General features: G+C 40.2%; 3 protein-coding genes across 17 annotated transcripts in view; 1 reads left to right on the top strand and 2 right to left on the bottom strand.

The window, feature by feature from the left end:
- Positions 1-2,569, bottom strand: part of LOC143031706 (uncharacterized) — a 93,486-nt gene extending 90,917 nt beyond the window's left edge. For all 4 annotated transcript variants that reach the window (XR_012967022.1, XR_012967021.1, XR_012967023.1 and 1 more), the window contains exon 1: positions 324-2,569. Coding sequence is in view for 1 of the 4 variants with exons in the window: in XM_076195895.1 (XP_076052010.1) it covers positions 324-340 (17 nt within the window). In the remaining 3 variants the exon portion in view is untranslated. The remainder of the gene's footprint in view (positions 1-323) is intronic.
- Positions 1-10,363, top strand: part of Ts (Thymidylate synthase) — a 94,243-nt gene extending 83,880 nt beyond the window's left edge. For all 6 annotated transcript variants that reach the window (XM_076195891.1, XM_076195892.1, XM_076195890.1 and 3 more), the window contains 2 exons: positions 3,884-4,122; positions 10,080-10,363. In XM_076195891.1, the coding sequence (XP_076052006.1) occupies positions 3,884-4,093 (210 nt within the window). In that variant the 3' untranslated portion in view covers positions 4,094-4,122; positions 10,080-10,363. The remainder of the gene's footprint in view (positions 1-3,883; positions 4,123-10,079) is intronic.
- A 359-nt stretch (positions 10,364-10,722) lies between these two features.
- The window catches only part of cN-IIIB (cytosolic 5'-nucleotidase IIIB), a 32,085-nt gene continuing 16,708 nt past the window's right edge, over positions 10,723-26,099 (bottom strand). For 6 of the 7 annotated variants that reach the window (XM_076195882.1, XM_076195881.1, XM_076195880.1 and 3 more), the window contains 4 exons: positions 14,505-14,727; positions 12,734-12,896; positions 12,427-12,627; positions 10,723-12,340 (listed from right to left, as the gene is read on the bottom strand). In XM_076195882.1, coding sequence (XP_076051997.1) covers positions 12,239-12,340; positions 12,427-12,627; positions 12,734-12,896; positions 14,505-14,727 — 689 coding nt within the window. In that variant the 3' untranslated portion in view covers positions 10,723-12,238. Of the gene's footprint in view, positions 12,341-12,426; positions 12,628-12,733; positions 12,897-14,504; positions 14,728-22,115; positions 22,186-26,099 lie in introns of all 7 variants that reach the window. The other variant, XM_076195886.1, reaches the window with a different exon arrangement.

Below are 26,099 nucleotides of genomic sequence, written 5' to 3'. Positions count from 1 at the left end.
GATGTTTATCTCCCCCTTGATGCCATGGAGGTAGTGATCCAATTCACTCATGGCATGTTTTGATGTCAGCTGATTTTGTGTCCAACCATCCCTTGACACCACATCATGTCATCCGAGGTGAATGGGTTAATAGAATTATTTTAATGAGTGTTTTAAATTTTCAATTTGCTCATTTCATTTAGCCCCCCCAAGTCCCCCCTTGGCGCCGCCGCTGATAACTACACATAGCAACAAAACAAATGCACTACTATATATAAGAGAGATGTAAACAAATAATTTATAAGGAAATGATCAATAAAAAGGGGTTTTTATTGTCACTTTACCTTAAGAGATCGGCCATATTGATTGGCCAGATCACTTATATGAGCACCGCTGTCATGCTTTTCTGATTTCTTGCTTTGCTTTCTAAGGAAAGCATTACTTTCTTCCTTTTTTCACCTCTGCTACCACTCGCACTAGCCTTCATGGGACCCATGATGATAACATAAAAAAGGAAATGTGAAAAAGGAAGGTATTAAGCCCTGTGATTTACGATCGCAACAAGGACATCCACGCGATGAGAAGGAGAGCTGTGAACTGAGTGCCGTCACACGAGAGTTTATATTTAAACCATCTCAAATGTAGAGAACCGTTTTAAAATTCACGCCGAGTCGGGCACACATACGCACACACGCGGCAATATCGCAAACATTTGTGGTAGTGGTGGGCTGCTACCGGTAAAGTTACCGGTTTTGTCGGTAACAACCTTAACGGTAGCTTACCGGCAAAAATTCTGCTACCGTTAAGGCTCCGTTAACCGATAAGCTATACCATAACACTCGGAGAGCGGTAAGCACGTCTCGGCTTGGTGGTACTGAGTGACGGTACTGACGGTAGTGGTGGGCAGCTACCGGTAGTTACGGGTTTTATCGGTAACAACCTTGACGGTAGCTTACCGGAAAAAATTCTGCTACCGTTAAGGCTCCGTTAACCGATAAGCTATACCATAACACTCAAGAGAGCGGTAAGCACGTCTCGGCTTGGTGGTACTGAGTGACGGTACTGACGGGCCCACTGTACCGCTAATTTTACCGGTTAAACTTTTACCATTAAGCAAGTATGTACCGCTAAGGCCTCGGTAATTTTTTTTTACCATTAAAACGGTTTTTTTCGGCATTTTTGTTAATTTCTCAATAGAATTAATGTTATTTCTGTGATCAGCATACGAAATTATATTTGAAAGTTTCATCGAAAAATTCCGCGTGTCGCCAAACGAAGACTCGTATATGTATATATATAATATATATATATATGTATATATACATATGCTTAAGTGATGAAAATGCCAATATGCTTCTCTTTCTAAATAAGAATATGAACTAATTTGTAAGAAAAGATAATTGAGGAAATAAATAAAAAAAACATGCTGACAATGAAATCTAATATATCCTTGGTCTTTGGATCACGTGCTGGGCTAATTTGTATGAAATAAGTATTAAAACAAGGGAGCATTAAAAACAGTTTTTAGGAAAACATCTATTACAAATTAGTCAGTTTAGGTTGGTTTTTAATAAAACATTACAAATTAGTCAAAGCTCATTATATGTGTATGTGTGTATTAACAAAACTACCACTCCCACATGCACCCTCCAAACATGAACCCATGCATGCAGAGGCGGACAAAAGTTTATACACCACACCCACCCTCAGACACCCTCCATTCACTCACTTGCGCTGTAGATAGCATACTATAGTAGCACCAATTAAAGTATGACTTTTTCCCTTTACAATGACAACAATCAAAATAATATGTAAAATAGAACCAGACATATAGCTTACTAAAGGACAAAAACATTGATTTTTCAGGAGAGACATTTAAACTGGGAGGCTGGATACTGTGGATAGGCGGCACGCTTACCTCTAACTTTGATAACGCACTGATATCTATAAAATTCAATATCATGTGTTTACTGTTTAGAATCATAGCTTGCTTCCGATTGGTGGGAAGAGTTGCCAGATATCTCCATAAACACAATATCGTAAACAAAATAGAACTGGCTATCGAAATTCTGACTTTATTTCAATATACAGAATATGCAATGGGGTTGTGACTACACACCATAGTAGGATGGACTTTGTTTAAAGATTTAAGTCATAAAGGCGACTACTACATCACGAGTCTTTTACCGGTAAAATACCGGTAATTCCGGTAACGGCATTGTTGTTTACCGGTAATTCCGGTACTGAGATTAGCGGTATTTGCCCAGCACTAATTTGTGGTGACTGCTTTCTATTTTACCACATACATTCGATCCTCAAACAAGACGTGGGGCGAGGGGAGCCTTGGGTGGCTGCCTGCGGTCGCGTGCCAACCTCCAAGTGTTTATGTACGTGCGTGTGTCTGTGTTCGTATTTGTGTGCACACGCACGCGGATTCGCAACATACACTGGTTGTCTAACACGTGTGTAAGCGTGTATACGTCTGTTTTTGATCTCCCAAACCACCACGACAAGCGCAGTCATTATCAGACTTATTAGTTGTGTTCCAAACGAAAGAAACATTACACCTCAACAAGTTAGGGCGGTAGAATTTCACGATACACGCCGTGTATCGTGAAATTCTACCGCCCTAACTTGTTGAGGTGTAATGTTTCTTTCGTTTGGAACACAACTAATAAGTCTGATAATGACTGCGCTTGTCGTGGTGGTTTGGGAGATCAAAAACAGACGTATACACGCTTACACACGTGTTAGACAACCAGTGTATGTTGCGAATCCGCGTGCGTGTGCACACAAATACGAACACAGACACACGCACGTACATGTGAACACAGACACACGCACTTACATGCTTACTTGTACATGTGAACACAGACACACGCACTTACATGCTTACTTGTACATGTGAACACAGACACACGCACTTACATGCTTACTTGTACATGTGAACACAGACACACGCACTTACATGCTTACTTGTACATGTGAACACAGACACACGCACTTACATGCTTACTTGCACATGTGAACACAGACACATACACGCACACACATACACACACACACACACGTGTATACACCACATACGCTCATATGTATATACGCCACATACACACACATGCATATACGCCACATACACACACATGTATATACGCACAAACTCATACACGCACACACACACGCGCACACACACATACGGTTCTCGGTATTTAATATGGAATGTCAGCATACGCGGATTTGGTCATACATGGTAATTTCAGGAACCTAACCCCCGCGTTATTTGAGTGACTCCTGTATATGTGAAACTTCGACGACTTCGTATGTTGGAAATTACTTCGGGTGTAGAGTCAAATATTAGATCGAATTTCACATCGTATGTTGGAAAATTCGTATGTTTAGGCAATCGTAAGTAGAGGTTCTCTGTAGTTTAGTTAACACAAACAGCCTCGTTAGGGCCAGTAGGCCTGCTGTTGTTTGTTCTTCCTTTGTGTTTAAAACCACTTCAAAAGAACAAGACATCAATGAACATATGTATGAGATAATTGAGTTAATCGTTGTGTGGCATCTGTGTCTCAAATGTGGTGTTAACCCATTCAACTCCGATGACAAGATGTCTTGTCATTTGGTCAAATAAAACAAAAAATCATAATAAAACAACAAAATGTTTGATCAAACACCAGAAAAATATGACGTCAGTAGTCGTCCTCGCTTCGCGCGAGCGAGCGAAGCGAGGAGGACTACTGACGTCATATTTTTCTGGTGTTTGATCAAACATTTTGGTGTTTTATGATTTTTTGTTTTATTTGACCAAATGACAAGAATATTGTCATCGGATTTGAATGGGTTAAGCGGTTAAAGTTCTTCTGTGAGTTTTGCGTCATGAAGTTTCTTTTATTCTAACCAGCCAGGGGACTTTGTCCACACGCTCGGAGATGCGCACGTCTACAGCAACCACAAGCAAGCACTCGAAGTCCAGCTGGAGAGAACGCCGAGGGCCTTCCCCACGCTACACATCAAGCGTAAAGTCGACTGCATAGACGACTTTACAATGGAAGACTTCGAGCTCAGCGGATATAGCCCGCACCCAAAGATAAAAATGGATATGGCGGTTTGATGTGTCACCTTCATACGTGGCTGGTGCTGGTAAGTTTATTTCAACCTTTGTACTACGTTGAGGATTGTTTATTGGGCAACTTTAATCTCTTCAATACGAGTCAAATATTCGTGCACACATCAAGTTGCCTGATGTATGATGGTGCTTCACAGTATTTGCATTACAAAATATAACGTTTGTTATATTTGTTCTCTTTCACCCTGAATAAGTATAATGTCACAGAAAAAGTGATCTAGCCTGTTCACAGAATACAGGGGTCACTCAGCTTCTTACTTCTTACTTCTGCTCCCAGGTAGGCTTACAGCCTGTCAGTCGGGCCAGCACACTTCTCCAGATTGTCCTCTCAGCTACAACTACAAAATAAATATACAGTAAAACCCCGATTATCCGAAAGCGGATTATCCGAAAAACGGGATTATCCGAAATTGATTTGGATAATGCAATTAATTTTTTTTCTATACTAAAACGTTATAAAACATCAAAAACATGAAAATAAATAAAAATAACTACATATGTTCTATATTAACACATTTAGAATTGATAAGAACAGTTAAAATGAATACGTTTTAAGCGTACTACTTTGTTTAGCGTAGCGTGTGTTTGTTTGGTTTCATTGTTTACATCGTCGGCGGCAGTCGCGTCACAGAGTTCACACTGGGCAGTCGCGTTCTACCTGTGCTGGGGGACCCAGGTTACGCTCTCCAATCAACCAAAGAAATAGCTGAGGAAGTGATGCACGGCCATGACAACGATGATGATGACAACGACGACGATGATCCATCTGATCCTTCCATGTCTTTGGCAACAGTCCGGTCCCACATCGAAGGAGTGCTTCAGTTTCTTAACCCATTCAACTCCGATGACAAGATGTCTTGTCATTTGGTCAAATAAAACAAAAAATCATAAAACACCAAAATGTTTGATCAAACACCAGAAAAATATGACGTCGGTCCTCGCTTCGCTCGCAGCGAAGCGAGGACTGACGTCATATTTTTCTGGTGTTTGATCAAACATTTTGGTGTTTTATGATTTTTTGTTTTATTTGACCAAATGACAAGACATCTTGTCATCGGAGTTGAATGGGTTAACCAGCGACCCAGGGACATTTGAAATAGCAATCAACTGTACCCGATGATGCGAGCAGCACTGAGTGACGTCATCGAGAAACAGCTGTCTTGCACCAAACAGACTTCTATCACCTCGTTTCTTCGTCCACCCAGTCTTCTCGCCCTTCATCAAGTGCCTCATCCTCCTTGTCTACCTTTGATTTGGACAGTGAAGATGGAGCAATGGACGACCCTTCCTTCTGACTCCACCACCAGGAGGTGGGGAGTGGAAGGGTTGTGGAGTGATGGTGACGGAGGCGGGGAGTGGCGGAGTTGCTTTATTGTGTTCGTCAGGATAGTGGAAGATATATGTATGGAATAATTATTGTTCTCTGTTACGTATAAGGTATGTACATCAACACGAAAAAAAAATTGTGTTCCATCCACAACTTGAGACTGATGGAGAGAGAGGGGGGGGGAAGGCACAGGACACACACACACACACACAAAGTATGTCAACACGAAATATATTTCTGATAAATCTGGATTATCCGAAAAATCGGCTTATCCGAAAGAGGCTTCCCCCCTTTCGTTTCGGATAATCGGGGTTTTACTGTAATTAGGAAGTTGACGCTGCCACCTTTGTATCCACTCGCGGCTTGTGACGTAGGCGTCATCGTATGCAAGAGGTTCAGTTACCCATAGCCTTTGTACCCCGATTAAGGAGAGAAGAAAGCTATCCTTGATCATATAAGGGGAAAAAAATAATAAATGTATAGTCCCCTTTTTCTCCCCAGTGTATACGATATGGATGTGCTGGGTCTTGCTGCATTGCTTCTGACCCTCTGGGTAGTGGGCAGGATACAGGGATGACCCTACATCCAAGAGGAGCTAAGAGGAGAGGGTAGCAAGGGTCATCAAGGGTATGTACCTTTGACCTGGCCCCTGTATAGGGGGGGGGAAGGGATTATGATACGTTGAGCCAGCTGTTGTTTGCGGACGACACTGCACTTGTGGCAGGATCGGAGGAGGGATTGAGGAAGTTGACAGAGTTTGGGAGTGTGTGAAAGAAGAAAGCTGAAGATAAATGGGTAAAAGTAAGGTGATGAGATGCACAAGGGGTGAAAGTGGCAGCAGACTGGAAGTGAGCATGAAGGGAGAGCGACTGGAGGAGAGAATCGTAGTGGAGAGTTGATGGTGGAAATGTGTCTAGAGAGTTGATGATAGCAAATACAGTGTTTCGGAATAAAGTCAAGCATAAGTACACATGGGAGAGGGTGGTGGAGGGAAGGGTGGTAGATAGAGCATTAATGGACTATGTAGTGGTAAAGAGGTACATGTGCTAAGGGGAGAGGGTGGGGGAATATCAGATCATTTTTCGGTGGAGGGTAAGTTAAGAGTGAAGGATAGATGGAGGAAGAGGAAAGGGACAAAAGGTAGGGAGGTACTTAAGAATGAACTCTTTAAATGGAAAGGAGTACAAGAAGCTGAAGGAGTGGGAGGGAGTGAAGGATAGAGTAGAGCTAGGTGTGGAGGAGGAATGGGGATGGTTCAAGGAGGGAGTCACAAAGTGTGCAAAGATGGTGTGTGGGACAAGAAGGACAGGAGGAAATAAAAGGAAGGGTAGTGAATGGTGGGATGAGGAAAAAAAGAAGGTTGTAGAAGAGAAGAAGCGAGCTTTTACAGATAAAATAGGACGAGGGAGTCATATGAGAGGTACAAAGAAAAGAAAAGTAAAGCCAAAGGTAAAGGAGGCAAAGAAGAGAGCAGATGTGAAATGGGGTAAGAGTATGAGGAAATTTTGAAAGTAATAAAAAGATGTTTTGGAAAGAAATTAAGAGAGGAAGAGGAGGCGAATCAAGTAGAGAAGAAAAGGTAAAAGGTGCAGATGGAGAGATGATAATGGAAGAGAAGGCAGTAAGGGGAAGATGGGCAGAATATTTTAGGGAGTTGCTAAATGTGAAGGAAGATAGGGAGGGAAAGATAGCTGCAGTGGGAAATGCTAAGAAAATGACCATGATGAGTGAGGAAAATGGAGGAGAAATAAGGAAGGATGAAGTGAAGGCAGTTGTTAAGATGATGAAAGCAGGTAAGGCACCTGGTTTGGATGGATGCCATGCAGAATGTCTAAAAAAAAAAAGGAGGTACAGTGATGGACTGGCTGGTGAGGTTATTTAATGTTTGCTGGAGAGAGGGTAGAGTGCCAGAGGACTGGAGGAGTGCCTGTATAGTTCCACTTTACAAGGGAAAAGGAGACAAGTGTGAATGTAGTAGATTCAGAGGGATTAGCATGTTAAGTGTAGTTGGAAAGGCTTATGGGAGGATCTTGATTGAGAGGATTAGGAGAGGAACAGAGGGAGTAACTGGTGAGGAACAGTGGATTTAGGACGGGTAGAGGTTGAGTAGATCAGATCTTTGTGGTAAGACAGATATGTGAGAAAGCTATAGGAAAAGGGAAGTATGTTTTTTGGGCCTTTATGGACCTGGAAAAGGCTTAAGACAGGGTAGACAGAAAGGCACTGTGGGAGGTTTTGCGGATATATGGGATAGGAGGAAAGCTTCTAGGAGCTGTCAAGAGTTTATGAGTGTAGTAGAGCTTGTGTCAGGATTAGAAATGGAGAGCGAGTGGTTCGAGGTAAAGGTGGGACTTCGTCAAGGATGCGTTATGTCACCCTGGCTGTTCAACTTATACATGGATGGGGTAGTGCAAGAGGTAAATGCAAGGGTAGTGGGTCAGGGATTGGAGATGGTTAAAGAAAATGGAGAAAAGTGGGAGGTGAGCCAGTAGTTGTTTCCGGACGACAGTGCGCTTGTGGCAGGATCGGAGGAGGGATTGAGGAAGTTGGTGACAGAGTTTGGGAGAGTGTGTGATAGAAGAAAGTTGAAGATAAATGTGGGTAAAAGGTGATGAGATGTACAAGGGGTGAAAGTGGCAGCAGACTGGAAGTGAGCATTAAGGGAGAGCCACTGGAGGAAGTGGATAGTTTTAAGATACTTGGGTGCAAATGTGGCAGGAAAAGGTGGAGGTAGAATGTAGATTGAGAGAAGCGAGTAAATTCCTTGGTGGATTAAAAAGTGTAATGAGGAATAGACATTTGGGAATGGATGCTAAGATTGAATGAAGGAGTGATTGTGCCAACAGCACTGTATGGAGCAGAAACATGGAACATGAGAGAGGAGGAGTTTGAATGTGTTTGAGATGAGGTGTCTGAGAAGTATGGTGGGGGTTAATAGGCTAGATAGAGTGAGAAATGAGGAGGTGAGGAGGAGAACAGGGGTGGAGAGGGAGTCGAGAGATAGGATTGATGAAAGAGTATTCGGATGGTTTGGACACAAGGAAAGAATAAGTGAAGAAAGACTAGTAAAAGAGGTATGGAATGCAGCTGTGGAGGTAGTGAACATGAGGGGACATCCTAGGATGAGGTGGATGGATGGGGTGAAGGGGACTTTGGGGAAGAGGGGAATGTCTGTTGAGGAAGGACGGGAGAGGACAGAAGACGGGTGAATGAAGAATGGTTGTATATGGATGATGATGTGATGCATGAGGTGGAATGGGCGGGGGGATGGGGTGTGAGGTAGTATGTGTGAGCAAAATTTGAAGCAGCCTGAAGGAATTTCTCCCCGTCTTCTCCTTTTATGCATGGGGGGACGGAGAGGGGGGGTCGCCGATTTAATAAAGCAGCCTTGCTGTGGATGTGCTGTTTCTTGCGACGCTGCTTCTGACCCAGGGCAGTGGACAAGGTGCAGGGATGACCTGTCATCCAGGAAGTGCTAAGATAAGAGGGAGGGTGTGGAGTGTATTCAGGGATGGAATGGGTGGGAATGATTTTATGCCTTTTCCTTTTTGGCTACCTCCCATGTAAGGGGGAAAAAGCCTTGGTATATGTATGTATGTATAACCTGCATATTCCTGTGGCTTCTTTATACATACATATACCAAAGTCTTTTGTCCCCCTTACAAGGGAGGTAGCCAAAAGACAAAGGCATAGAAACCACTCCTACCCATTTCATCCCCAACATAATCCACTCCCCTCCACCCTCTTGGCACCTCCTGGATGACAGGTCATCCCTGCATCTCGCTCACTGCCCTGGGTCAGAAGCAGTGTCGCAAGACATGGCACATTCACAGCAGGGCCACTTCATTAAATCAGCGATCCACCCTCATGCAGAGAATCCAAAGTATGGGATCACACAAAGAATTGTCACCAGACTACGATAGGGTGACAATTCTTCATGTGGGCCAACCTGGGTTTACGATTCTTCGATTGTATAAGCATGACCCTCATTCAACCTAATCTAATCTTTATTCCACTGTTAATATCTGGCATACTGGGGTGACAATTCTTCATGTGGGCCAACCTGGGTTTACGATTCTTCGATTGTATAAGCGTGACCCTCATTCAACCTAATCTAATCTTTATTCCACTGTTAATATTCGGCATACTGGGGTGACAATTCTTCAGGTGGGATCTCATGGGGTGACAATACTTTATGCAGAGTATACAACTGAAGAATCGTAAACCCAGAATTCATACTTTGGGTTACATGAAGAATCACCCCAGAACGCCCACATAAAGTATTGTCACCCCATGAGATCCCACCTGAAGAATTGTCACCCCAGTATGCCGAATATTAACAGTGGAATAAAGATTAGATTAGGTTGAATGAGGGTCACGCTTATACAATCAAAGAATCGTAAACCCAGGTTGGCCCACATGAAGAATTGTCACCCTATCGTAGTCTGGTGACAATTCTTTGTGTGATCCCATACTTTGGATTCTCTCATTCAACCTAACCTTTATTCCACTGTTAATATTCGGAGTAATGGGGTGAAAATTCTTCAAGTGGGATCTCATGGGTTGACAATTCTTCATGGAACCCAAAGTATGAATTCCTGATGTCTATACATGTACTGATTTTGTAATTTGTTAATTTTTCAGAATCAAGAGGAGAATGTCAATACAGCTGCTCCGTGGCAGGAGGTCCTAGCATGCTCCGTCCCCGAATTTAACGGGAACAGTGGCAGGTTTCGAGTCCTGGGTGTCAGGGATCTGCGGGTTCGTCATTTCTACCGTGCAAGCTACTGCACATAACAACAAGTTCCAGTCGCAGCTGTCATTTTGAATAATGTATTTTATTCATTGGTGACTTCCAAATGTTTATAGTTGAATAATCGGTGATGGTTTAGAAATAAAATCCAGAAAATGTTAAGATTTTTGTCTTTTCCTACTACTGATGCTCAATTCTACCAGGTCACTACTTCTCGTGATGGATCAAGTAAAAAGAAAAATCATCAGTTAATCCATTCCTCAGCTTGGATCTGTTGTAATGGTACACATGCACATATACCTACGGCTTTTCCCCTTTTACAAGGGAGGTAGCCAAAAAACGAAAACATAAAATCCACCCCCACCCATTCCATCACCACATACCCCACTCCTATCCACCCCCTTTCCTCCCTCTTATCTTGGTTCATAGCAGTACATAATTTTTTTCTTTCTTTTTTTTTTTTATGTGGGAGACGAGTACATGCAAGCCTCCCCAAAACCTAAGGTAACCAACACAGGGACAAAGAAACAATAGTAATTGTTACATGTTTATTGTACATATATTCATGAAGCCTTTCAACATGATTCACTACCGTCTTCCATTCGTATGCTTGGACGCGGTACTGCATTACGGAATGAACAGCTGGGATGTACTGCCCTCCTCTCCTGTAAGCTAACAAAGACTTCTCCCATAAGCGAACAAAGACTTCATCTACCTGAAGGTGGCAGTGGTGGCAATACGACCATTACCAGAGTCGCTTGAACGGGTACTTGGAGCAGGCTATTAGGGTAAATTGCCCCAACAGAGGAACGCGTCAATTCAATAACAGACAAGGAAAGACATTCACTGCATGAGAAAGGTACTGATCATTTAAAACACTCGCTCCTCTCTGCTGTTTACTTTCATACGATTTAGGCGTAATAAGTCTATTATTTGTTGATTTAGGTAGTAGAGTATATTTGATGCTTAGGTAGTCCCTCACACTCGTTTACTTTCATTCGTTTCGAGACGAATAAATACATTTCTCGAGTTAGTATATCTTAGGCTTATGTGTATCCTCATATTTGTATTGAGGCAAATAAATCTATAATTTCTTGAGTTAGGTAGATGGACATATTTCACGTTATGCAGAAAAACAATTGTAACAATTTTTTTTAAGGGGTTCCCTTCTTTAAATTATTATCAAAATCTTGCAGTTTATTTTCATAAGGAAAAAAAACTAATATTAATACCGACAACTCGAAGGTACAATGTATTTTTGCCAACTATTTTTCACCGTCGACCTTTCCTACTTTGCATCACAACCAAACCGATGACACTGTTTAGGTGTACTAGGCATGCTGGGCAATAATTTCATCCATGATTCTACCAAAGACATTTGATGTATTTTGGACTTACTACAAATTGGCACAACCCCACATTGCTACTGCATTAAATCAATTTGTGTAATCATTATACATTTCTCAATTACAAGGGGAAAAATATATACGAGGCATGTACTACAGGTTGCATAAATGTACATAAATCAAGCATGACCGTATACGGCACAACAGAAAAAAAAGGCACCAAAAATGTTGGCAGTTTGTCAAGTGTAGACAGAAAATAAACATGTATCAATACTTTTGCGATTGGTAGTATAGCAGCCAATAGCAAAGTCCACCTGACTGATGAACTGTGTAGGGTCTGAGAACTCTAAGATACGACTAATTTCAGTCGCTGGGGTTGTTAGAATGCCTACAAGAACTTAGATCTTACATTTTCTAAAGTTCCATGGCTGCTAACTCTTGTCAGGCTTGGGCCCCATGTAGATAAACCACCTAACGATTAAATCAGTGACTCGTAACATTTCTTTGATGGTCCCGAACATTACAAGAGTAAGGTTAAATCTAAAAAAAAAAAAAAAAAAAAAAAAAATTATGTTGCGGAGCCAATGTATCCAAACCATGCAAAAAAACAACTGGAATGAGGAACACCCACAATTGGAAGAGCCAAGGTGACGATTGTGTTCTTGTTGACATTGGTTAGGTATTGACACAAGGGTGCTCCCTGCTCATGCCAACATGTTGACGATTGTACTGGCGACGTCCATGGTCTGGTCGTTGATGAGGATGATGTCGTATCCCTGCATGAACGACTCCATTCGCTCTTCCACCTGCAAGACAAAACTCACAATGTAACCTCCGAGAGAATCCACTGTAAATTCTAAGAGAATCTTTCGTCATCCCCGTCTTTCCTCACCTTGTCGTTGAGGAAGCCGATCCTGAGAATATTGTGGGGCTGTGGCACTCCAACGGCCATGTTGATGTCGCCCAACGAATCGCCCATCAAGATGATGTTAGATCGAGAGGTGAGCTGACTGAAGTAGTCGGATGAATGGATGGCGTTCTCATTCTTGTTGAACATGTGGATTAGGTCGCCCTGGAAACCGACCATGTAACCCTGCCAGAGGAGAATACGTGTGAACAAAATCGAGTCCACATACCACGCATCATATGCACTCCACCTTATGCCGTCCACACCCACTCTCTCTAGTTCACACCCTTACCTCCTCATTGTACTTGAAGTAGTTGGAGACGACCTTGACGTTGGGCGTGTACACGCCGAATCGCATGAGAACGTGTTCCAGAATGTCGCCCATGCCCGCTGAGAAGACAAGGACCGGGACGCCCTTCTCGTTTAGCACCTGCATCATCCCTTCTGTGCCATCCCTGGGGGAGATGAGAATTACGCTCAATCCACACTGGACCTACGAGTATTCTTGTCAAACGTTGGGAATTCTAATAACTAGAAGACTGCTTATAGTATTCTAGATTTCCCTGGGAACTATGTATCTATATACCAAAAGCTTTTTCCCCCTTATAACGGAGGTAGCCTATTCCCACCCATTTTGCTCTCCTCCACCACCTTTTTCCATGTTAGCTCCTTGTGGATGACAGGAACTACTCAATTGTGATTACAATATTATATATTGTATTTGTAACACTATGTAAATATGTACAGTGGACAAGATGCAGGGATGACCCATCATCCAGGAGGTGCCAAGGTAAGAGGGAGGAGAGCAGAATATGTAGGGGATGGAATAGGTGGGAGTGGTTTCTATGCCTTTGTTCTTTGGATACCTCCCTAGTAAGGGGGGGGGAAAAAGCTCTTTGTATATGTATGTACCTCGGTATAAACCCATCTATCGGGTTTCTCCTAATGGATTCATATTCCCACCAATTGTGCGTACCAACGCCATGTGTGACGTCAGCATCTTGTCAGCCGTGAGCTAGAGGACACGTTTTTTTTTTCTGTAATGGAATATTTTTCATTCAAATAATATTTCTACAAGTGCCGACCTTTCATTTATCCGTCATTTGATATTTTCCCTTGTCTTCCCATTCTCCTTTCCGCAGATCACTTCAACAAGTTTAGTATTCGTACATGTTTGTTTTCTACCAAATTGTCATTTAGCTTTTCAAATTATGGCCCAAAGGTATTTTGAGATTTGGAAAACAAGATGCAAGATGGCTAGACATGACTGATTGATTTAGTTTAAAGTCACAAACTTCCTCTATCAGGTGGCTAGGATGGTGCCGCTTACAGAAGACCTTGTGGCATCGAATTTAACCCATTCAACTCCGATGACAAGATGTCTTGTCATTTGGTCAAATAAAACAAAAAATCATAAAACACCAAAATGTTTGATCAAACACCAGAAAAATATGACGTCATATTTTTCTGGTGTTTGATCAAACATTTTGGTGTTTTATGATTTTTTGTTTTATTTGACCAAATGACAAGACATCTTGTCATCGGAGTTGAATGGGTTAACGAACCGTGCTCCTGAGCCAACTCGTTGGCGGCTTTGTTCGAACTGCCGCCACTTCAACCTCCATTGCAAGAAGCAACACTAACCTGCATGGCCAGCGAGCATCCTAGATGGATACGAATATACATGTACCAACAGCTTTTTCCCCCTTACAAGGGAGGTAACAAAAGTCAAATGGGATAATTCCACTCCCACCCATTTCATCTCCACATACTCCACTCCCATCCACCACCGCTCCCTCCCTCTTTTCTTAGCTCCTCCTGGATGACAAGTCATCCCTGCATCTTGCCCACTGCCTTAGGTCAGAAGTAATGCAGCAAGACACAGCACACCCACTTCATGTAATTGGCGATCCCCCTCTCTGTCCCCTCATACAGGAAAGGAGAAGACAAGGAGAAATCCCTTCAGGAGGCATCAAAACATCATTCACACATACTCCCTCATCCCTCACCCACTCCCTAGACAGATAACATATAAACAGATAAATGGGTAAATAAATACATACCTAAGCCTTGTGCTGCTGGACGCGACCATGTGTTTGATGGAGTCCTTACTCACTCGGCACTTGGAGATGAGTGCATGTATGCTTTCATACCATTTGATCATGTGAGGAATCTTCTCCTCCTCCGACATGGTCGGGTCAATCTCAATGGGGTAGAAGGTCCTGAAGAGCTTGTTGGCTTCGTCGCGGTAAAAGGCCGGCATGAGGTCGCTATTATCCATGATACCTGACCGAATCGAAAGCGACATAAGGACACGTCACACAGGCGACTTATTCATGGGACTCATTTTGAATTTTGCAGAAGTTTTGTTGATGAATCAGCCATAATTAACAATTAAGGACTATTCAAGGATGAGTTGGCTATAATTTGGGTTACTCTACTAAGAACCGAGTTCAATTCAAGATTATTACAATTTTCCATGCACCCCACCCTCCCAACAGTTAGCAAGAATTATATAAAAATTGTCTCCATGAAATAATACAATAATATCCTTAAAACATTCCCATAGTTAATCTATACCCAACCCCTCTGAATTTTGTTCAACATAAACTATTTCTACTACACATAATGTGAGCATTATTAAATTGTAACTAGTCTAACACAATTTATTTTGCCATTATCAATATTAGGTTTTAGAGCAGAAGCATTAGTGCTAGTTCAAGCGACAGAAAAAATGTATAATACAACACCAAAAACTACATTTCTTACAACAAAAACCGTAGAATACAACACCGAAAACAACCAACATTTCTACTTATGTACAATATGGTCAAGTTCTTCATTGCTTTGCTAATAAGTATTATTATTACAAATGTTCTAATTCATACAAAACTACTCACACACACACACACACACACACCATACAAGAATTTAAGAGCAAACTTTATCTTGCGAGATACAAAAACGGGTCACCATGAGCATAGCTCCCCTTCCTGTAAACTACAACTAGGTAAATAAATACACACATGTGCACACACACACACCTCAGTGGCACAGTTGGTAGAGTCCTTGACTGTCACTATGGCAGTCCGGGTTCGAATCCTGCCCAGGGCTGAAATACTTTCAGTATCGCTGTGCTGCAGGTCATTACTCAACTCTCATGGGCAGGGAGTTTGGGGTGTGTGTGCATGTAAGGTCACAGCATTACCCACAGATTGGTCATATAAGAGCTCTGAGCTCTCATTCAAGTTACTGTCTATCACGAGTCCAGCACGGGATCCAAGACCATGGTGAATCTCACACACACACACACACAGGCCCCTTTCCCCCCCATCCATGTAAAGGCATTATTGCACTGGGCTAATTTTCCTTCAACTTGCAATTTATCGGCAATACCGCCCACCTCCAGTATATCGGATTCCTTTCCGAAAGCTGTAAATCTGCTCCAACAGTTGGAGGAAAATTTGGGCTAATTTTCCTTCAACTTGCAATTCATCGGCAATACCGCCCACCTCCAGTATATCGGATTCCTTCCCGAAAGCTGTAAATCTGCTCCAACAGTTGGAGCAGATTTACAGCTTTCGGGAAGGAATCCGATATACTGGGGGTGGGCGGTATTGCCGATGAATTGCAAGTTGAAGGAAAATTAGCCCAGTGCAATAATGCCTTCTGGGGGATGGCCAAGTCGAAGCACACCACAGCACTGTACGTAAATAAACACCCATTCGCCACTCGTCCCATCTCGGTACCTTTGGGACAAAGGGAGATGTACTGGGACAGGATCTTCCAATGCAGTATATTACGCACACGTGCACACATCCACACACACACACACACACACACACGAGTGTAGCTCCCCTTTCCGTAAAATACAACTAGGTAAATACACGCATGGTGCAGTGGTAGCATCTGCAGCCGCCACTACGGCAGTACGGGTTCGAATCCCGCCCAGGGCTGAAATAATTTAGTATTGCTGTACTGCGAGTTGTCACTCCAACTCTCGTGGGCAGGGAGTTGGGTGTGTGTGTGCGTGTAAGGTCACAGCACCCACAGATCGGTCATATACGAACTCTGAGCTCTCTTCCGGGAGGGAAATAGCTGTCGATCATGAGTCCAACACGTGATCCAAAGACCATGGTGAATCACACACATCATACATGAATATGAAATTACGTATGATAAACTGGAGAGAAAGAGACAGGACTACAAAAGTATTGCTCCTTTCCTGTACACTTCAGTTAAGTAAATACGTTCACATACACTCTCACTAGTACAGGAATACCTCACTATACAACCGAGTTGTGTTCCCAGCTGGCTGGTCACAATGCAAAAATTTGTAAATCGAGGTGGGTTTTCCGTGTATGTAAATAGGGGGGGGAAGGGTTGTGTTCATGGACCCTGTCAATCCCCTTCCACCTCAATTTTTGCCTCCTCATGGGGTCTTTCACATATATGCACCCAACATTTGTTTTACCTACGTTACAGCACATGGTCATATAGTGTGGTATTCCTGTATATTTCTACTGCACCGGGTAACTCTACTAAAAAAATTATGAGATTACGTAACGGATATGTATGGAGCCAATGTGGCTTACGGACTTGGTCTGTGAAGCTCGGACAAAAAGCTGGCAATCCACATGATGTTCAGTTGAACACCCATTTGCTAAACACTGCATTAAACTTCTCAAATAACCATTGCTCGTACAACTTGCGCCTTTCGGCTTGAAAATAGACTTCCTCACGGCTTGGCATAAGTGCCAAATTCAGAGTGAAAATTCTAGAAATGGGTAGAACATTTTTCTATTTTGAATTTCTAGAAATATATATATATATATATATATATATACATCTGCCCAAATCACCATCATTTGTACAACTTGTGCCTCTCGACTTTTAAATAGACTTCCTCATGGCTTGGCATAAGTGCCAAATTCAGAGCCAGGTAAAAAAAAAAAATCTATATATGGATATAAAAGACTTCTATTTTGAATTTCTAGAAAAAAGGAAACATCACACACTTGGAACAAAAAATTCTGATTTAGAAAATTCTAGATACAATTTTCTTCATACTGTGATATATTTTTGAAAATCTAGATATAACAGAATTTTTTTTTATCATATTCCGATATATTTTCTACAGGTTTAATTTCTGAATATTGGTGATTTTTTATCTATTATACAGAGTACTAGTACTGAAAATTATCTGTTTGTTAAAAACTGCTACAAGGATCCTGGGAGAGAACCAGTAATCTGTATAAAAAAAAAAAAAAAAAAAAAAAAATAGAATGTGCTTCTAGCATCCTGAATATTCTAGATTTCCAAGTTTTTGTGTTGCAAATAATGAAGAACTAATTTGTATTAATCAACCATGCCACCACACTCAAAGCTAACAAGATGAACTCTTGCGAACATCACAAATGCAAAAGCTTAAGCAGCATAAGCCGTGGTTCTTATTCTAAGCATTAACTAAGCAACACCAAAAAAAAAAAAAAAAAACTGTTTCTCAAAATCAGAAAGCGTTCCTATTCTAAGCATTAACTACGCAACAACCAAAAATCCTGTTTTCTGAACTCAGAAAGTGTTCCTATTCTAAGCGTTAACTAAGCAACAATTAAAAATCCTGTTTTCCGAACTCAGAAACGTGTCTATGTTGTACTTTCCGAGTTGTATTTTAATACAATTCTACTTGCAAAATCTTACATTTCGGATAGAGAAATTAAGTTTATTCTTGGTACGGGGAAGGAAGTTTTAACATGTCAAAAGCTTAAGTCAAGAAAGAGAAGCAGAGATGGTGTGAGACTGTACATGAGCGAGTCTGTAGTAAGTGCATATGACATTAACCCCTTCGATACGATGACGCCTATGTAGGCGTCATGAGGATGCCGATGTCAGCGTCTTGATTATATATATTGTAGTTGTACCTGTGTGACCCCCATACTCTGTAAACTGGCTTCATCGAATTTTCTGTTTATCAAAATTCACGGGTGAAAGAGTACGATCAATACAGCGGTAACTTTATTTTTTATAATACGAGTACTACAACGCAACATTGCACATCCGGCAGCTAATGCTGCCCGTGAGATTTTGGCCCATACTGAAGGGGTTAAAGTCTTACAGTGGTATTCTATAAATAAAATAAATAAATAAAAATAAAAATTCTTTTCCTTCCAAGTATTAGGATTTACATAAGGAAAGATTTTTTTAAGAACACCACCTTAAGATTCTTATGGTGGTATTCTTAAAGAAAGAAAGAAAAAAAAAATCCCTTCCGAGGATTTATACAAGATATATGAAAGGATTTTTTTCTTTTTCTTTTTTAAGAATACCACTGTCACTTTCAAAAATTCCTTTGGACTGACTCTTGGAGAGTAGTCTGTGACATTACACAATGTCTCGTACATTGTACATAATAAGAGTTTCCCAGAATTGGACCAATTAGGTACAATACATAAACGATTATCATAAGGTCTAAACACCACTACTATAGCAATTTTTTCTTTATAATTTAAAATATTTTCTTTTCCTATGTTGTATATAACAAAGTATACTTTAGCAGTTTTTCTTTTTAAAATATTTTCTTTTCCTATGTTGTATATATTAAAGTTTTTCAGAGTTGAACAATTATCATAAGGCCTAAAAACCACTACTTTAGCAATTTTTTTTCTTTTTAATTGAAAATAAAATAATTTCTTTTTCTGACCCATCCTGCTTTTCTTAGTTCTCACGTTAGGTGAAGACGTGTGTATACATCGGCCATTTCTTGAAATATTTAAACTTATAAGTCCTACAGAAAATTTAACCTCTACTATGTCCAAACATAATTCTTAACCACTTCAGTATGAGTCAAACTCTCGCACACAGACTTGGTTGCCATATGTACACTGCACCACACTACTCGTATTATGGAATATAAAGTCACTGCTGTATTACTTGTTATCTTTTACTCCGAGTAGTAATAAATGCAGAAAACGTGATCAAACCAGTTAATAGAATCCAGGGGTAGCTCACGTACAACTGCAAAAAACTATATATAATCAAGATGCCAACAGTGGAGTCCTCGTGTACCAATTCGCAGCTCATGACGCCTACATGGTCGTTATCGTTCCAAAATGGTTACGGTCCAACTCGTCAAAACGATACACAATTCAGCCTTTCCCTTGTTTAACTGCTTCAGTACGATGACTTCTACGTAGGCGTCATGAGCTATAAGTGGGTATACTAGGATGCCATTATCGGCGTCTTGATTATATTTATTTTGTAGCTGTAATAAATAACCCTTGAATTCTGTAAACTGGCTTGATCACATTTTCTGTGTTTATTACTTGGAGTAAAAGAGAATGAGTAATGCAGCAGTGACTTTACATTTTATAACACGAGTGGTGTGATGCATCATTCATATGGCAGCTGATACTGCTTGTGAGAAATTGAGTCGAACTGAAGTGGTTAATATGGGTCACAACATACGAAATATAAAGCAGATCCAAGCAGGAGGGAAGCGAAACGGCACAATGAGGAAGGGAAACAAACAGGGCACCAGAAGTGACAGAGAAAAGTGCAAGGTAGTCAAACCCACCTATTACTGAGTCCATAAAAGGTTTTAGACAAGGCGAGGCAACATACGGAAAACTCCGCCTCTCACCTCTCTTCTTCCTTTAATCCATTAAACTCCGATGACAAGACATCTTGTCATCGGAGTTTAATGGGTTAATCAACTACAAAACAAGGCACTATGGACTCACAAGCAAGATCTCAAATGCAAGAACAACGTAAAGGTGGTGGCATGCTAGGCATTTCTCACTAGCATGTTACTCGCTTTTGTTAATTCATCAGAGCAGAACAACTTCGGTTACAATCTTTTTGTTTTTCAAATTTCCAAATGTCCAATTACATCATATGATAAAGTAAATGACATATCAAAAGATGCTAAACCTATATGTTAGACACATTACGGAGATGTTCCTAGACGTTTAGAATACTGTAACCAAAACCAAACAAAATTGCAAAGCAAGTAGCATGCTAGCCTAGTATGCTGCCACCTTATATGGTCCTTACGTTTGATGCAACTTTAAAGCGATTTTCAAATTGAATAGAAATGTGTTAGTTAATGGCCATTGCGAGGAGCACCTTTTGCTCGCATGCAGCCAAGTTTTCGTCTCGCTGCATCTGCTCTGGCACAACTTAGAGCCCTAGTGGGGTAGCCATGCAACGCTTCCCACCTCCTTTAAGCGCAACTGACGTCCATGCGACTGAGTGACACTTGATCCTTTCTGACCAAGATAGTTCTTTGGAGAAAAAAAAAAAATAATAATAATAATAAAAAAAAAAATAATAATAAAAAAAAATAATAATAATAATAAATAAAAATAAAATTGGCTGGGAACCTGGCTGAGTGCAAACTGTTCTACTGGGATTTTGTACAATTCAGAAATCATCCGTCTATGGAAAAATGCTGAAGCTAGGCAACTCCAAATACCATGACCTTTTCTGATATTTTGGTACATAGGTACTTTTAATTAAAATTAAAAGAAACATATTATTTCATTCAGAAAAAAAAAAATATATATATATATATTTTTTTATATAATCCCACTAGAATTAATGTTAATTTTCATTCCTTTTTTTCTGAGAACCACCTCAAATTAAATGAAAAAATTAAGATGTCATGTATCACTCACAAAATATGTACAATGTATTTCGGAAGGAAAAAATTGCACAAAGAAGAGTTCCTCTTAAAGCATCTGCTAAATCTTACTGTTTATTATTGATTAGCATATGCTAAATCTTACCATTTATTATTGATTGTCCAGTATAAACAAGATCTGCTAGCATCTGCTAAATCTTAGTTTATTATTGATTAGCATCTACTAAATCTTACCGTTTATTATTGATTGTCCAGTATAAGCATCTGCTAAATCTTACTGTTTATTATTGATTACCATCTGCTAAATCTTACCATTTATTATTGATTGTCCAGTATAAACAAGATCTGTTGGCATCATTCAATTTGAGCAAAATATTTTAAACTTGATGATATTATCAATTAACACATTCATCTGTCATTAAACATTTTCAAACAAATTTCAAATTAAAGTATTTTCAGAAATTATGTTTTAATCAAGTTTTTTTTAAGTAATAAAACAGAAATTCCTTTGTTACCAAGGTCAAGACTGCCAGGAATCCAAGTTTCATAAATATTTATCTTGAAATGACAGATTCAATTCTCCATACTATTATTGCTGGATATTTTCTTATTTTCTAGTGGAGATGAAGTCCTTTCCTAATACAGGTTATTTCCCAGCAGAGATAAAGCCCTTCCTCGTTACAAGTAAAGCTTATCTCAATTTAGGAATGAACAATATAGTGTAAAGTGTATGAAAAAATATTGAAATTCTTTGTTGGAAATAAATGAAAAATAAGATGCTACGAGTTCTGTATACTATAGCGACCACCAGAGACCATAATATACAATTTCCCAAGAATCAGAGTTTTGATTTACCTCCAAAAGCGGGCTTTAAAATCTAAATTTAGCGTAACTCTATTCCAGGCAGTCGTCTGCCAGCGAACGGACCAAGTGTCACTCCGTACTTCATGCTAAGGAAACGTCAGTGGGAACGTGCAAAGTCTGGTTCAGACTTGGCTATGTGGGAAAATACACCGTAACCGTGAAAACTCACCGTGGCATGTTTCGCACATTTCCCCATCATGTGAGAAGCATGTAAGTGTTCGATCAAAATCAGCAATGACCTGCAAGAAAGTCGTCAGTTCCAGTTGTCAGTTCAGATTTTTTCGGTGCATGTTTTGGAAGGAAATTGGCGGCCTCTCCTCAGACGTCACCACCATTAAGCAAAAAAAGCATCAAGTGACAAGGATAATGCGACTTACGTCATACCTTTGCAGAATTGTTACGTCCACTCTTTTCACCGTAAGTTTGTGCATGACAAGATGATATGTGAAAACAGAAAACCACAATGTCACTCCAAACACCAATGTTCTTCATCTTTCTATTAATCAATAATTATGAAACACCCAAAAGACAAAGGTAATCATTCAAACAACCTCAATTTAAAAACCCAATCAGAACTGGCACTGTGGTTGGGAGAAAAAAAAAATCTTTCAAAAACAGCAAATAAAAAAAAAGAAAAACACAGTTATGTTACTGCACAGCATGTTATCAGAACCATGATTAGTTTTCCTCCAAATGCATAAAAGAAAACAAAAAAAAAATGGTATGTTTTTTCTTCCAAAAACAGCAAATAAAAGAAGAAAAACACAATTGTGTATGTTACTGCACAGTATTGTGCAAAGCCACAGCATGTTTTGAAGGGAAATAGCACCTACAGTAACATACAGTACAGAACAGCTTATACAATGCCTCCGTCCACTCCCCCGACAGCAACACAACATTTCTTTATCGAAATAAACACAAAGTTAGGTCAGAGCCTTTATCAGTACAGCATTTTGCTTGTTACAGGCTCCTCTCTTACATGGAGTTTACTTAACCCATTAAACTCCGATGACAAGATGTCTTGTCATTTGGTCAAATAAAACAAAAAATCATAAAACACCAAAATGTTTGATCAAACACCAGAAAAATATGACGTCAATCCTCGCTTCGCTCGCGAGCGAAGCGAGGACTGACGTCATATTTTTCTGGTGTTTTATCAAACATTTTGGTGTTTTATGATTTTTTGTTTTATTTGACCAAATGACAAGACATCTTGTCATCGGAGTTTAATGGGTTAAACAGATGTGTTGATAACTGTACTCAACATTTCTTCACCGAGTGACTTGAGGTGGGTCTCCTGCATGAAGAAACCGAGGCAATTGATTGATATTTTCTCAGAAATGAATTTTTGTTATCAGTGATAAACAGCATTTCTTTTCTTGGGGATAATTCTGCACTGAAAAGGTCCTTTCATAGAAGTGGTAAAGGAAAGATTTCTGAAGGGTAGTGTAGCAAGGTCCCCTGAAGCTTTGTTCTCTCTAAAATACATGTACCATAGTTTTCTTTATTAGTATTGTCACCTCACTAGAACTTAGATTATAGAAATATAACCATTATTAATACTGTTATGTCCTGCATATATATATATGTAAATGTTTATAAATATTAGTACTATTATTCTATAAAGTTTAAATTGTATTATGTAAGCCAATTTATTCGTGGTGCTATAAAATGTTGTACATGTCCTTCTTATTGTTCCACTGCCAAGACAGTGGGCTTATTTGTGTATACCTTACATTATATTTCTAATTGTATTATGTAGGCCAATTTATTCATGGTGCTATAAAATGTTGTATATGTCCTAATTGTTCCACTGCCAAGACAGTGGGCTTGTTTGTGTATACCTCACATTACATTTTTAATAAACAGTTCCAAGAGAATTGGAGTTTGAATAATTCTGTTCTCTCAATGACGTGTGCCTTCACCACTATGTAGTAACCAAACACTACAGTAGAATGAAGGAATAGTGGGTGGAGATTGTTTTTTATTCATGAGAGAATGCCGAGTGATTTGGTCCATAGGGATCAACATTTCCCCTAAGCTGTGCACATATGTTTTACAACTAGCGCACGTAAAGAAAAATGCGTGCACACACTGTTTTCAAATATTAAAATCCATTCAATAAAGTTCCACCCAAACATCAATGTATTAATTCTCTAAAAATATGGCAACTTGCCAACTATCGAATCAACTGCTTTTTTTCCCTCTTCTAACTCTAGCGTATTTGCTTAAATGATCAGATGGTGACTCGCATAGGTGTACACAGACGTTTCAGAGATGGCAATGTCTGCACAATAGCAATTTTTCTGCACACACTCACAGCAAAAAATTAGAGGGAACATTGGTAGGGATGTCTCTGATGTCTTCTTCTTAGGCAGGACATCATCTCCAAGAACAGAAGCACTGGTGGTCAGAGACAAAATGCGACACAACCAAATCATTTCACCCAAACGGAGACCGTCAACACACAAAAAGGAGTTCAACTCCTTACCAAAATTTCCTAAAAATCTTCCTATGGTTTATCTTTTGTCTAAATCACAGAGGAAAAGGATAATGGTGTTAAATATTATTCCCTTGTTGTTAATCTGGAGCATCATTGTGTCAGAACACAGGAGCAACATAGGGTACTGTATCCCCTCAGGTACCTGCCAGAGGTCCTCCGCATCAGATAAGTTTTGTTTATTTCCGTATTAAATATGTTTTACTAGTACAGTACATCCTCGATATAACAGATCTCGATATATCGGATATAACGGGAAAAAAATCTGACCGGACAAACCCTCGCTATAATGGATGAAAATCCATTATAGTGAGGGATCCTCGATTATAACAGATTTTCGGATATAACGACAAACCTGTCCCCATATCATCCGTTATATCGAGGGTTTACTGTAATTTCTAATCCTACTAATTTCTAATACTGGACAAATCTCGAGATATAACGGATCTGTCCAGTATTTCCATCACATATAACGGATCTTCAGATATAACGACAGACCCATCCCCATATCGTCCGTTATATCGAGGGTTTACTGTACTTCTATCCTTGTAGGAAATTTCATGCAACTAGTACCACGCAGTCTGTGAAGGTATGTGCAACCATACGTCCTCCTGTATATACGACAGCCTTACACCTTCCGCTGATAATACATAAAACCTTTCTGCTAATAATTTCATTCGCATCTCATGCACTGAAGAGGATCACATTATTCTGTCTCTTGATCTCGTACAAGCACAGTCCACAGGATACAAGGAACCTAACCCGTAGTACACAACTTGAACACCTACAACAAGTTATTCACAGTGCCTCAATACATCACTCCGAAAGCACACACAGATCACGAAAAAACTTCTAATCGGAAAAACAAATCCAAAACTTCATCCATACGACTGATCATGCCACCTCCCTACGGTTAAACAACACTATCACGGTAGAGAGTGCGGGCTGAGGAAGAACAAGCGGAAATGGGCTGGAACTCCTTTATTGCTTATACGTTTTGACCGACTCTGTCTTCTTCAGTAAGCTGTCTACAAACATCTCGAACCTTACATTTATACACTGTAGACAGCTTACTACATATGACTGAGTCGGTCAAAATATATAAGCAATAAAGGAGTTCCAGTCCATCTTTCTTCGCTTGTTCTTCCTCCGCCCACACTCTCTTCTGTCTAATCCATTTATCCACTATCACAGAAACCTGTCACACGAAACTTAGTTCCTCAAACAATTGATGACAATGATTCAGCTTAATATCACAAATTCTCCCGAGGCCAGGACAGTGCTCCTTACAAAGGATTTTTTAGATTGGAATTCAATGAACCATGTCCTTGGTCCAACTCGATAGTGGTGGGGTTTGAACTGTTCGTCACCTCGAGCTCCGGTGTACATAATAATGCTCCAACCTGCTTGGAGGTGGTGGAATAATTTATCCCCATTCCGCCTAATCACCTTGTGGACAAAGGGACATCCCTGTCTTCTGCCACACTGCTCGAATTAACCACTTCAGTACTACGATGGGGCACGAGTGGGTATACAAGGATGCTGGTGTCGGCAACTTGATTAATTTCTATTTGTAGTTGTACATGAGTTAACCCCAGATTCTGTGAACTGGTTTGATCCTGCTTTCCGTTTGTATTATTGCTCAAGAGTGAA

This window comes from Oratosquilla oratoria, chromosome 12 (assembly GCF_046742065.1).
Source record: "Oratosquilla oratoria isolate Oo_2021 chromosome 12, ASM4674206v1, whole genome shotgun sequence".
NCBI lineage: Eukaryota > Metazoa > Arthropoda > Malacostraca > Stomatopoda > Squillidae > Oratosquilla > Oratosquilla oratoria.
The sequence above is the reverse complement of the archived record's forward strand: the minus strand, read 5'-3'. Positions and strand labels throughout refer to the sequence as shown.